The sequence below is a fragment of the Anastrepha obliqua genome, unplaced genomic scaffold (genome assembly GCF_027943255.1).
Source record: "Anastrepha obliqua isolate idAnaObli1 unplaced genomic scaffold, idAnaObli1_1.0 ptg000009l, whole genome shotgun sequence".
NCBI lineage: Eukaryota > Metazoa > Arthropoda > Insecta > Diptera > Tephritidae > Anastrepha > Anastrepha obliqua.
Window position 1 is genome coordinate 2,578,230 of NW_026562178.1, and position 14,939 is coordinate 2,593,168.

Genomic DNA, 14,939 nt, shown 5'->3' on the forward strand with positions numbered 1-14,939 from the left:
CTTTTCTCGCTTCTTCACTGCGAGATACTTACAACCTCCCCCACTAAATCCACGGCGACCCTTTTCACCACCTGGACAAAGGAGGTCAAGCTACAACTCAAGGTGAAAGTCGATGACACACAAATTCCGATGGTTAACAACCCCAAAATATTGGGAGTTACCTTTTGATAGCTTGCTCTGCTTCTGAGCGCATACAACCGCTATTGCAACTAAAGTACAGAATCGCAACAAGGTCCTCGAGTCTGTTGCCGGCAGCACTTGGGGCAAAGACAAGGAAATGTTGCTATCGACTTTCAAAGCAATAGGCCGACCGGTTCTGAACTATGCTGCGCCTGTATGGTCGCCTGGAGCCAGTGATTCGCAGTGGACGAAGCTTCAGACCTGCCAAAACACTGCAATAAGGACCGCGACAGGATGTCTCTTGATGTCCCCGATACAACATCTACTCGACGAGGCCCACATGCTGCCTATGAAGGATCATAACAAACTGCTCAGCAAGCAGTTTCTACCAGGGTGTTACCGCATGCCTCACCCATTTAGACACCTGCTTGAGCCTGAGCCACCTCCTAGGCACGTCAGGAGGCATTTTCTCAATTACGCGGACGAGATCCCAGACAAAACCGACAGACAGTTACTGGATCGGACAGTGTACAGACAGACCATAAACGACATTCGTCGGGAGACCATTACCACCTTCTTAAGCTCCCGTTTGATGATGAGGCTCATAAAGCTTTCAAGAAAACTAAGGATATTTTTTTCCTCTGAAGATGTACTTCCTCTCTACCCTGACTATTAAAATCGTTTTGATCTAACCACAGACGCGTCTTCTCTTGTCTTGGGCACTGTACTTTCTAAAGGAGGAAGGTGTTGCCTAAACCTGTAGAACTAACTAGCATCCGGATAATTGTACCAATAATGGAAAGCACTAATATAAATGGAAAGTAGCAATATAACTTTATTTAACTTTAATTGATTATGATAAATTACAGTAAGATGTATATACCGCGTGTTAATGGAAAGAAAATTATATGCTGACAGATAAAAAGGTAGTGAATACAAAAATGTATCGAAAGTAACTTTAATTAACGATAATATAAGTTCACAGGAGAGTTGCCACGCATGAACTATTATGGCTAAAGATTTGAATGCATATAACGGGTGATTTTTTAGCAATTATCTGTTTAAACAGTTGGTTTAAAAAGCTGACGCACGTTTCGTGTTTAGTTTCACTGTAAAACATCTTCAGTTTGGTCAATAATTTAACCATGAATCGTCTTACAAACGAACAACGCCTGCAAATCATTGAATTTTATTATAAAAATGAGTGTTCTGTTAAGAAAGTTTATCGCGCGCTTCTTGCATTTTATGGTCAGTGTAATCGACCCACTGAAGCGGCTATTCGAGCTAGCGTGACTAAATTTAGAACCAAATTTACATTATTGGATATCAAACCACCAACACCCTTACGTAGAGTGCGAACTGAAGAAAATATCGCAGCTGTATCGGACAGTGGTAATGATGACCATCAATTATCGATTCGTCGCCGTTCGCAGCAATTTGGCCTCTGTTACTCAACAATGTGGACAATTTTGCGAAAGGATTTAGGTGTGAAGCCTTTCAAAATATAGCTGGTGCAAGAATTGAAGCCGAACGACCTACCGCAACGCAGAATTTTTGGTGAATGGGTTCTTGGAAAGTTGGCTGAAGATCCACTTTTTTATCGAAAAATTGTGTTCAGCGACAAAGCTCATTTTTGGAGTGAAGATCAGCCAGAAGAATTGGAAGAGCTGCCAATGTATCCAGAAAAGGACACAGTTTGGTGCGGTTTATGGGCTGGAGGTATCAATGGACCGTACTTCTTCAAAGATGCTGCGGATCGTAACGTTACTGTAAATGGTGAGCGCTACTGTGAAATGATATCCAACTTTTTTTGCCCAAAATGCAAGAGCTTGACTTGCATGACATGTGGTTTCAACAAGACGGTGCCACATGCCACACAGCACGCGTACCAATGGACTTGATGAGAGGCGAGTTCGGTGAACATTTTATTTCACGTTCGGGACCTGTCAATTGGCTGGCTGTGTGGGGCTATGTTAAAGCTCATGTCTATTCAGACAAGCCTGCTTCAATTAACGTATTGGAAGACAACATTAAAGCATTTATATGTGATATACCGGCCGAAATATTGGAAAGAGTATGCCAAAATTGGACTAGGAGGATGGACCGTTTGAAGCGCAGTCGCATGAAATAATCTTCAAACATTAAATTATATGGACTGTACTATCGATTTAAATAAAAAGTTCATGCATTTTTCTGAATTTTGCGTGTGCTATTTTGAAAAACTTCCCTATTGCTTTTAAAAAACCACCCTTTATAACTCCAACAGAAGGCCCATTACAAAGATATCACGAACCTTTTCCCAACCAGAGGAAAACTACGTGACAAACTAGCGAGAGCTTCTTGCAATTGTCTGGGCCCTTCAGAAACTATTTGTATGGTGCAAATATTATAGTATCAACATTTTTATTGATCATCAACCCCTTATCTTTTCGATATCAGACAAAAACCCCAATGCGAAGTTAAGGAGGTGGAGAGCTTTTGTGGAGGAATTTGCAGCCAAATTTCAAAATAGCCAGACAAGGAAAGTAGACGCACGGCCAAGGCAACATATAAACGCCCTAAACTTTAAAACTGCGCCCCATTCGGTCGATGAGACGCTTCACAGTGAGAAATCGTCAACGGAAGTTATTCCTACGGCTCTGAACCCCATTAATACTTTTAGAAGCTAAAATAATCCTTGAAAAAGGAGAAACAAATTCGAAAACTAAGACAATTTGGTTTCAATCTCGAATCAGACACAATATCATTTTTTAGGACACTATTTTCGACTGGCGCTATTTTCGAACATATAAAGAATTACACTAATTCCAATATCACCAACGGATTGCTATGCGAATTACCTGTCCTTGGGAAGATCCAAAACAGAATTAAAACTGATTTCCCATCCGTTAAATTCGTGCAAACAAAGACCTTAGTCATCTTTAACAAGGACGATCAAAAGGATATCGTTTACTCGGAGCACAATAGGCGCATCGCTCCCTTAAAGGAAATAGGGTTGAGGTTCTAAGAGACTACTATTTTCGGAATATGAGTAAAATGCTAAAAGAAATAGTCCTTAATTGCAAAATTTGTCAGGCAGCAAAATAAGCAATCCAAAATCCCGGAATAGTACGCACACCGCCTCCTGGCGAAATTCTCCATGTAGACATTTTTTCGACAGATAGTAAATATTAACTTGTATAGACAAATTTTAAAAAATTGCCTTAGACCAATCAATTTGTTCTAGGTCAATAGTCGATATAAAACAGACATTAATCCGTATTATGAACTTCTTTAAAGATACCAAAAGCCTTGTATATTATATTAGGGCAATCCATTCAGTTACAGGACAATGACCCGTCGACGTTATTCACTCTAGCCCACCAGAATACCTAGGCGTAATTAAACACAGCTTATAAGGGGTACGTGGGTACAAAAAATGGTGAGTACAATAAATGAAACCTCTCGAGTGGACGTATTTCGCAAAGTGAACGACGATCACACGAGAGCGCTGTTTTATACCTTCAGGCATAGAGCGTTTGTTTACAGAATTCAACCTTTTTTGGATTACATAACATCGCGTAGAATGTGATATAATAGTACAGGTGTAGAATGTAATGCTAATCTCTATTTACAGTGTTGCCATTGCTACAAAAGTAATACATACTTAATGCCAAATTATACGTATGCTACAGTCTCCCCCTTGATGAACGTGAAGGAACCGCAGCGGTCATCACACATTTACATATTCTTTCTCGGTCTTCCTCTCTTTCGTATAGGTTGTACTGGGGTTGGATCTTGGTTTACGTTTGTACCGTTATACAGTGTTAGGGCTGATGCGTGGTATGTTAAAAGTGGCACTGTTGGATCAGTTTTTGATGCGATTTCATATGTGCTTGCACCGATTTTGCGTATTACGAGATAAGGCCCATCGAGTTTTGGTATAAATTTGGAGGTGATACCTTTCACTGCTTGACTTAGTACATGCGTTGTTACCAATACTTCGTCTCCCACACCGAGTTAAGATTGCGGTTGTCTATGCTTATCGACATATGTTTTATTACGATCTTGGGCTTTTTTTTCTACCTCTCGAGCGTTTTTAAAACTTTCTGTAATATTCTTCAAGTATGGTGTAATTTACGGAATGAAATTTTCGTTTTCTGTTATAGCACGTATATCATGTTCTACGTCAACGAAGGTGCGCAACTCTCTTCCAAAAGTGAGATAGGCTGCTGTATAGCTAGTGGATTGACTCTTAGCTGAGTTCATTGCGAATCGTATAGAGGGTAAGCCTATATTCCAAACGTTCTGCTGATTTTGAACGATGATCGCTAGATAAGCCTTATGGTCTCTGTTTTTTCGTTCGACTGGGTTACTTTCCGGATGATAAACTGGTGTAAAAATGTAGTTAATTCCCATGCAGTAAACTATTTGCTGCATTACCGCTGACACAAATTGGACTCCATTGTCTGATTTCAGACGTCTGGGAACTCCATATCTTAGAAAAAATTCATCGACTAATAGTTTCGCACAATTCTCGGCTGTTGCCTCTTTTAAAGGAAATAACTCAACCCATCTACTTGTAACATCTTCTACTATCAGGATCCACTGGTAGCCATCTTCTGTTTTTGGTAGAGGACCAAATAGGTCTACAGCAACAACTTCGAAACGTGGTTTGCTACTTGTTGTTTGAAGCAATCCCATCGGCTTCATGTTGCTTGCATTGTATCGCTGGCATTCAATACAATTCCTAACATATTTTGTAATTTCGGCTGGCATTCCTGGCCAGAAGTAGCGACTCAAAATACGCGCTATGGTTCTTTCTGCACCGTAATGGCCAGCAGTGCTGTCATCATGGTACATTTTTAGGATACTTGTGCACTCGTGGTCAGGTACGACGAGCTGTGCATCGTCAGCATCTTCATTTGCGTAACAGTATAACACGCCCTTGTTTAAAACATATCCACGAGTGTACCATAAATTGGCATTTTCGTTGTGTTCTTCCAATGCATTAACTATATTTTTCAAGTAGTCGTCTCTTAATTGCTCTTCGCGCAGTTCGATAGTTTTTTTATGTGGCATATCGACTTGAAAAGCGCGATAGGAGGCCGTGACAACATGTCTGCAACAGAATTCGTTCTACATGGCGTATAGTCAATTTTAAAATTGTATTGCTGTATTTGCAATACCCACCTTGCTAGGCGGCCTGTAGGTGACTTCAAGGTTAATAACCATTTCAGCGGTTGGTTGTCAGACACCAATAAAACTTCGGCTCCTTCTATATAGCCTCTGAATTTGGAACATGCCAATACAATAGCGAGAGCTTCGCGGTTGTCAAAAGTCGGCATTCGTATTCAATAGGGTATTCGCATTCTTTCTCCCCCAGTATTAGCACAGCTCCCAATGGATATGCACTGAAAGGAACATCATCTTCAGCTTGCTTCAAAACTGGAGGGCAAACGAGTGTTTGTTTAAGCTTGTTAAAAGCTTCTATTTGCGGAGTATCCCATCTCCATACAGCATTCTTTTTCATTAACTCCGTAAGCGGTTTAGCAATTTCAGCAAAACGGTCAATGAAACGTCGATTTCAAAGAGGAAGTTTGTATAAACGATATCAATTCTTTGATATGTCTTGGCTCTTTCCGATGCGTAATCGCTAGAGTCTTTCCTGGGTCAACTTGTATGCCTTCGGTTGTTAGCACATGGCCAAGGTATTTAACACTGGCACAACAAAAACGACATTTGGCAGAATTAATGCGCAGCTTGAATTTCTCTAACTTCAGGAATACATCTTTTAAATTATAATATAATTAAGAAATGTTAAATATGTACATATGTTTAGTAACGTTGCTTTGAAACGGTCAATCAATCTCTGGAATGCCGACGGTGCGTTGCGTAGACCAAATGACATTCTCTTAAACCGGAATGTACCAAAAGGCGTAATAAGGCACGTCTTATCTCTGTCTCTTTCTGCTACCGCGATTTGAAAGTACCCACTTTGAAGGTCTAAAGTGGTCATAAATTTTGTGCTTTTTGCAGCGTGTAAAAGGTCGTCTATTCGAGGCAATTGGTATCGGTCGGGTTTTGTTATCGCATTTAGTTTACGATAATCTATACACATACGAGTACCACCATCTTTCTTAGGCACCATAACAACAGGTGATGACCACGCTGACTCACATTCTTCTAACACATCGTTTTCAAGCATTTTGTGAATTTCGACTTTAAGTTCCTTTAACTTAGAAAATGATAATCTATACGCCAGTAATGCAATCGGCTCGTGTTCGCCAGTATCTATAAAATGCTGTGCATATGGCGTCGGTTCGCAGGATGTACTAAAAACGTGTACATGTGATTGGAACACTTTGTCGAGCTCAATCTTCTCCGACACTTCTAGTCCTAAACCATCATTTTCTTTCAAAATTTGAAAATCAATCGAAAACAAAACGACATTATCAATAGTGCTTTGATTGTAAACAACAACAGTAAATAACTGCGGTCCTTTAGGTCTTTTCGGTGTAATCAGGTTAGGCGGAAGTGCATCTCGAAAGATACTTCGTATAGTATGCGGTGAATAATCGTTTGGCAAATCAGGACCATAGTACTCAACCTCACACATATATATATTACTTTTGGCTCGTCAATCTCTTTGACTGCTGCCTCCTCCGGTTTACGTTTTGTCACAAGTGTACATACTTTTATACGTTTTATAACATTTAATTCGAGTGGCAGTGGATCAACGAAATAAAAATGTTGCGTTGGGTTATTTTCAAAGTACCAATATCTTTGACCCATATTTAATACGATTTCCGCTTGTTCTAAGAAATCTGTTCCAAGTAATGTTTTGTTTCCAATTGCATCAGGCAATACCATGAACTGCATATTAAAGCTACGTCCACCAATTACTATATCGCACTTAGTTGTAAGGCATCGTTGGAGTTTCGTACTTCCATCGGCAAGTGTGATTTCGAATTCAACTTTGCGGTAAGTGCACCCCTGAAAATCCATTATGCGTTTCAAGTTTGCGCTAGCTATACTAGTACACCGCCACTATCGAAATAAATCTGTCCAGGCATACCGAACAATTGAACATTAGCAATTGTAATCGTTTTTCCAATTGGAATGGTGAACGAATTAAAACTTACCGAACCATGGCTAGTGGACGGTTTATTCAAACATTTTGGACAATTTGCGCGTGTAACACCTGGTGCATTGCATCCTGCATAATATTAACAAAATTAGTATATATTTATTATTTGGTTACTATAAAACAATAAATAATTGCAAACGACTTACATTTTAACAAGTTTTCCCACAATACGCTACACAATCGAAAGCAAAATTGCATTCGACTCTAAATAAATATTTCATGGTTGTCATATAATAATAATCTAATACCTTCTAACGTTAAATCTGAAATTGAGTTACTGTTTGTAAGCACTTTATTATCGTTTGGCCTTAAACAGATCAATTCAGTTCTAAACGATAACAATCGAATATTGGATTTAGCTTTTATTTCTGCAGACTTGAATTCATCTTGCCAACAATGCTATTTACCTATTTTAAATAATAGTCAACATCATAAAGCGCTCTTAATAAATTTTGAATTTTATAATTTCGATAAACTATCGTCGATCACTACACTTGGACGCAATTACTCTAAAGCTGATGTTACAAAGATGAGCGAATACATTGATAACACAGATTGGTCATTTTTGGACACTTTCGATGATCCTAAAACATCTTATAGTATTTTATGTGACAAGTTACAATCAACAATTTCCCGCTTTGTTCCTCTACGAAATTGGAAATCTCATAAGAAACCCCCTTGGTCTCGAGTTAAACCATCTTTGTCATCTGAAAAATTTAAAAAATAAAGCATACAAGAAATTAAAAAGAACCAATAGCATAATCGATCGAGACAACTTACTCCGATTGAAAAGGGAATTCAATTGTCTTCATAACTACTTGTTTAAACATTATATACAATATTTAGAATTGAATCAAATTTAAAATCAAATCCCTCTAGCTTTTGGCGTTATATCAACAATAAACGGAAGACCAATGGCTTCCCCACTTGTTTAATTTACGATGGCATTGTTTCGGATAATGAACAAGACTCGTGTGACCTCTTTGCAAAATTTTTTCCAAAAAGTTTATGAAAAATTTGACAAATTAGACACTTTTAACCTTAATGTATCCTCTTCTAAATCCTATGATGACTTTACTGTTTCAACCAGTGATGTTGTACAAGCAGCTTCAAAACTGAATAATAGCTCATCTACCGATCATGAAGGTTTCTGCCCCGTATTTTTTAAACTCGTCTCCACCTCAATAGCGAAACCGATCTCAATTCTCTTCAATAAATGTCTAAACAAATCGATTTTCTTAGAGGATTGGGAAATATGCTCAATCACGCCAATTTATAAGTCAGAAAGCCGAAATGACGTATGCAACTATCGCCCAATAATTAAACAAAGCACCATTTCGAAATTATTTGATTATATTCTCAAAGTTAAAATGTTAAGTCGTATTAGTGATCTTTGTCCCCTTAAAATCCACTTGTACTAATTTGGCACTAGTCACAAACAATATTATTAACGCTTTTGTAAATCGCGCACAACTAAATGTAGTTTACACGGATTTCTCAAAGTCATTCGATAAAGTCGACCATTCTATCCTCATTAAAAAGCTGAGTGCATGCGGTATTAAGGGAACACTTTTAAAATTCTTTTTAAGCTACCTTACGGGAAGGAAATTATTCGTTAAAATAGCATCGTCTAAATCTACATTATTAATTAATGCTTGGTCTGGAATACCCCAAGGGACTCACTGTGGGCCAATTCTTTTCTTAATATTCATAAACGACTTACCTAAAATATTTCAATATGTAAAATGCTTAATGTTTGCAGATGATGTAAAGTTATGTTTACAAATCAGCTGTATTGAAGATTGTTCCAATCTTCAAAAGGATCTCAAACATCTTCAAGATTGGTGTACCATGAACCACCTACACTTGAATACCGACAAATGCTGCGTGGTTTCATACAGGAAGAAACCTAATCCATTCATCTATAATTACTTTTTGAACAATATTATACTTAGTAGGAAAGAGGAAACCAAAGACTTGGGCATAATCTTCGATTCAGGACTTACGTTCTCGAAACACATTGATTACATTATCTCTAAAGCTTTTTCTATGATTGGATTTTTACGTCGTAATACGGAAGACTTTTCAGATCCCTTGAAATTGAAAGCACTCTACGTCTCCTTAATTCGAAGCCGACTTGATTATTGTTCTCTAATAAGGAACCCATTCTACCAATGTCATATAAATAAGATTGAAAGAGTCCAAAAAGTCTTTACCAAATATGCGTTGTGTAAGCTGCGCTGGCCTAAAGGGCTCCCTAGTTATATAGGCAGACGCAAATTGATTGGACTGCAAAGCCTTGAGGACAGACGAATCTACTTTTCGATTCTCTTCGTGAATAATCTTTTAAATTTCAACATAAATTGTTGTGAGTTACAGAGTCTAATTACATATCAAACAAAGCACCATGATTTAAGGCAGGTTCGTTTATTTGTAGATCAACGGTATAAAACTAACTATGCTCTCAATGAACCAATGGTGAGATGCATTCGATTCTGCAACAATTATCCTAGCCTCGACTTTAGACTAAGTTTATATAATTTTAGGCAACAATTGTTTATAATCTTTAACTAATAATTAAAAATTGTCTAATTGCTTTGTCACTAAAGCATTTGCAGTCACTTGTGTTTGCGCTGTTTTGGTCTCTTCGTTTTTCTTTTTGAAGCACATTTCTGTGTAATGCCCCTTTTTGCGGCAAAAACCACAACGTACCAGACCACTTGTACTATCGACGGCTTTATCGGCGTTCGCGGTAGTAATTTTGTGTTCGCGCAAGGTCATCTCTGCTTCTCTAGCTTCATTCAATAGATCATCGAACGTAGTAATGCGTTTACGACTAACCCTATCCCTAATTTGTAAATGGATCATACCAAACAAAAGATCGATTTGGCCGATCTCACTAGGAGCATTAGTGAGTTGGGAAAAGAGAGCACGTTTTCTTCGAACAAAAGAATCAGTCGGCTCGTTTTTGGCTTGTTTGCTTTCAGTGATTTCAGCATAGATTCGCCAGCCAGGCTTAGGCCATAACATAATCTAACGAACAACAAATATCAATAAATTCTAAAACACTGAAAATAATTAATGAGCTGACCAAATCTACTAACGAATTATTGAAAACTTCTAAGAAAATAAATCTATTTTCTTTAGCATCTGCTAGAAATAGGGCAGTAATAATGAAATTAGAAACCATTATAACATCTGTTGCCTTAGGAAAAATAAATTTTATTAATCCGATTTTGTTGAATTGCTTAAAAATTAACGATATTTTAGCTGCTGAGCGCTCTCTCAATGTTAGCATAAGAGACATATTACAAGTTTCTAAAATCAAAATATTCCAAAATATGCAATGTATTTATTTTATTATTAATTTTCCGAAAATAGCTAGTGTATGAAAAGTTGTTGCCTGTGGTACATAGCAAGGAGATTCTTTCTTTAGAAACCGATGTTGTAACACTCCGGAAGATATGTTTCCGCTCATAATTGCAGAGAAACCATGATAGCGAGTTTTTGCCAGCCTTTGCATGCAAGAGCAAATAAACGCTCTGCAAGCTGCAAATCGAAATCAGCCGACCAGATTGCCATTGCTAAAGAAATCGATAATGGGATTGTGTTAATAAATAACCAACCCGCATTGATATTTGACAGAAACTTTACAGAATCGACTCAAGCTTCTTAATTACTTTTGAAGAAGAGATAACTTTTAACATCACCACTTACACCAATTGGAATAAAATAGCCCGTTCGCGCCTTCATCGGTTCCTACGTTCAAGCAGCCAGTGTAAGCCGATATCACCAACATATGTCAGCAACTAAAAGTCACGCGTTTGTCTACATGAAATAATTGTAGGTTTCAAGGCTAGGGAATACCTTTCAGGTGTAGTCACCGCAATAATCAGTTTGTGTTAACTCGGTCACCGTTAAGGCTGCTCTTGCATAGAAATGGAGATAAAAATAACATAAAAAATAAAATACAATATTATTAATTATTAATTTGTATTTCAATCTTTGTAGCAAGGAAGTGTTTTGAGAATTTTTTTGTAAGGAACAGATACTTATTTTAAACTGAACTTTAAATTTCTTTAAAATTGTATTTTCTGATGAGGTGGACGGTAAATTTAAGCTCATGCTTCAAAACTTTGCAATGCTATCTAAGAAGTTTTTTATGTGTTTTGTGTTACGTGTTTTTTATATTTAATTACAGGCACATGTTTTAAATGCAATGAACGCGTTGTGGGGGAAAACTCTGGTTGTACTGCTATGGAACAAATTTATCACATCGCATGCTTTACGTGTACGCAATGTAAAATAAATTTACAGGGTAAACCATTTTACGCATTAGATGGAAAGCCGTTATGTGAATACGATTACCTGCAAACTTTGGAAAAATGTTCTGTATGCTTGAAGCCTATTTTGGAACGTATCCTCCGGGCCACTGGCAAGCCATATCACCCGCAATGTTTTACCTGTATTATTTGTGGACACAGTCTTGATGGCATACCATTCACTGTGGATGCTACGAACCAAAATTATTGTATTTCCGACTTTCACAAGTAAGTAAGCATTATTTTAAGAACTGTGATACGTTGTTACTCTCGTTGAAATATCAGCTATATTCTTTTTATATCTGGCCTGTAAAAGAACATTAGGAAATTTTGCGAATTAGATACATGCAAAGCAACAACACAAAATATCCTATTTGAGTTCATCATATAACCGGTTTGATTTGAAAGCGCATAACTATATGAGACCAGATTGGAAGTGTTATAAAGTCAAAAAAAAATATACTATTGCGAATAAACCTCTGCAAAGTACATGCTTGGGAAATTTAAGCTGAACTTCAAACTGTTAAATACACACATAAACCGAGGCGCATCTACACTAGGTGATAGCAGTAGTAGTCCGTAAGCCAGGCGTTAATTTTTGTCAACTATTTATTCTTAGTCGATAATTCGTAAAATGCCTCAGAGAGTCGCATTATGAAGTGTTGTAAACGTCAGCTGCGGCTCCGAGGGTGGGTTGAGCAGTGGTTGCCGCCCACGCACGTAATAAAAAAAAATCATTTATTCCCGATTAAAAATTTTATTAAATTAAATTTAGACAAATATTTTGAAGAAATAAAATTGTCAGCTAATTATAAAGTGGGGATTATACGTCAGCTGGTCACACAAATATGAAAAAAATATATATGTGTTCAGTGATTTCCTCCCAAAAGAAAAATTATCAGATGATAGTTTATGTATGGTTTTTAATAAATAAATAAGTCAGCTGGCTATATGTAGGTGGAATGTGTGTCAGCTGATGCCCTGAAGGTGTAACGTAGGAGCTAGTCGGAAACATTTATAGCCTAAGTAAATGCATCAGCTGACGAGCTTTCCCCCAACATACTGCCAGCTGATTTGTTTTATTACTTACAGGATCATGTCAACAATCCGCACAAAAAGTTTTTTTCGGGAGGAAATGACGTACTTAAAGTTATTCAACATTACATTTAATGTGCAAACTGAAATGTATAATTTTATGGCAATGTTTCGATTAAATCAAATTTTGTATGGGAACTTTACGATTTTCAAGAATAGAAATAAATAAATACTTTGCTAAGCAAATCAATTAATTTATAATTTTTCAGTATTTAAATTAATACCTAATGTTTAAGATTTAATTCAAAAAGTTATTAAATTGTGTTTGGTAATTCAATCATTTTCATTTTCGCTTTTGCTCATCTTAATTTCTTCTTTTTCTGACTCACTGTCAGAGTCGCTGTCAAAGCTGTTTTCCACCATGTCTTCATTATCGTCACCTGTTTAAAAATACAAAAAATAATTTAGTATACATGTTTAAAGTTACACGAATAAAATTAGAAAAAAATTCTTTCCTTCTTCTGATTGAGTTATTTGATCACTGAATGTTGGTAACTTAGTGCCAGAAAACCGCATGAATTCATATATGTTATTTATTTCTACCCAGCCATAGCCAGAAGGCTCATTGACAGTTGGTACTTTCAGGTGTGCGTGAAACCAAATTTCCGAAATATAACATGTCCTTAGAAAATGATTATATAATTCCGTTTTGCACGGTGGAAGAGATGAGCGATCAATACCTTTCTTAGGTAATCGAAACGAATTGTCATTATGAAGAAATTTGTATGTTTTTTGAAACAATGCCACATTTATAAATTTTAATCTTTTCAAACCATATACATTACAAGTTTCTTCTCAGATGGTTGTGACAATTGGATGAAACATTCAGTGAAGTATTCAGATTTGACATAATTGAAAATGGGCGTTTTTTGTTCTTCTTAAAAAAGGACGGGTTGTAATCGCGCCCTGTAAATGCGTGAAATGCAGGAAGGCCTTCACTTAAATTTATTCCTAATGCTTTACGTAATTGTGTTACGTTGATAAATCTTTGATTTTTTCCGACACCGACTTCCATACAAATTTGGATATCTTCTGCAATATTACTCATATTGGCTAACATAATTATTGATACATCGGTATCAGAACAACGAATCGTTACATTTGCATTAAAATCAAACTGGCAAATGTAGAAATTATTTTTGTGTCGGCTTCTTCGTGAGTTGGACACGAAAGTGTTTTTTTCTACCGTTTTTACCATTTTAGAATCTGTAACTACGTGCTTGAAACAATCGTCAGCATTGACATAAATTATTTTATTAATAATATATGGTGCCATATAATTTTCTTCCCAATTTTCAATAAAAAACTGTACAAGTGCTTCTTTAAAGTTGGTATTTTTTAACTCAATTGAAAAATCTTTTTTTCGCACTTGATCTGGACCATCGATACGGAAGTTTACTTGTTCCATACCTCGGAGTTGATGCTCAGTGTCTTTAATCAATGGGAAAATGTACTATCAAAGGCAATATAATAGTATATGTAATGTAGTGCACGATGCAAATATTATATTATTAAGATTCCCATAATATTACGTTATATATATATATAAATTGGCGCGTACACCCTTTTTGGGTGTTTGGCCGAGCTAGATGTTGTTCCACAAATGGAGAGACCTACAGTTTTAAGCCGACTCCGAACGGCAGATATTTTGATGAGGAGCTTTTTCATGGCAGAAATACACTCGGAGGTTTGCCATTGCCTGCCGAGGGGCGACCGCTATTAGAAAAATGTTTTTCTTCATTTTGGTGTTTCACCGAGATTCGAACCGACGTTCTCTCTGTGAATTCCGAATGGTAGTCGCGCACCGACCCATTCGGCTACAGCGGCCGCCGAATAATAAAAATTGCAGTAAAAAATTAAGCTTAATAAGAACAAATCAAGATACATCCGTAATGATAAAGGAGATGATGATTTCGAATCCACATAAATTATTATTTTTCCGGATAGTTGATATTTCACTCCTCTTGCACAAATTGTCTTCACTAAATAATTTTAACGGAGAAGTTGTTTTTTTACAAAATGCGAAATAAGGCGTTATGTTCGATATTTTTATTTTTTGTTCGACCGTCACTGTACTAATGCTTCTATTCACTAGCACGTATAATACTTCAAAACCCAGAACTATACCTAGCCTTGGGTGAGGGTAGACATGCCCAAACCGGTACAACTAATATAATACGAGTTACAACCGTAAGGAGCGATGGAGGAATATTTGGGGAGAAACAATGAATCTAAAAGACATGAGAGAAGTGTGCCCAGATCGTGGGATATTT

General features: G+C 37.0%; 1 protein-coding gene across 1 annotated transcript in view; it reads left to right on the forward strand.

Annotated features, from left to right (window-relative positions):
- Window positions 1–14,939, forward strand: part of LOC129251235 (uncharacterized) — a 303,976-nt gene that overhangs the window by 199,038 nt on the left and 89,999 nt on the right. Inside the window, 1 exon segment of the mRNA XM_054890588.1 lies at window positions 11,451–11,799. Within this exon segment, the coding sequence (XP_054746563.1) occupies window positions 11,451–11,799 (349 nt within the window).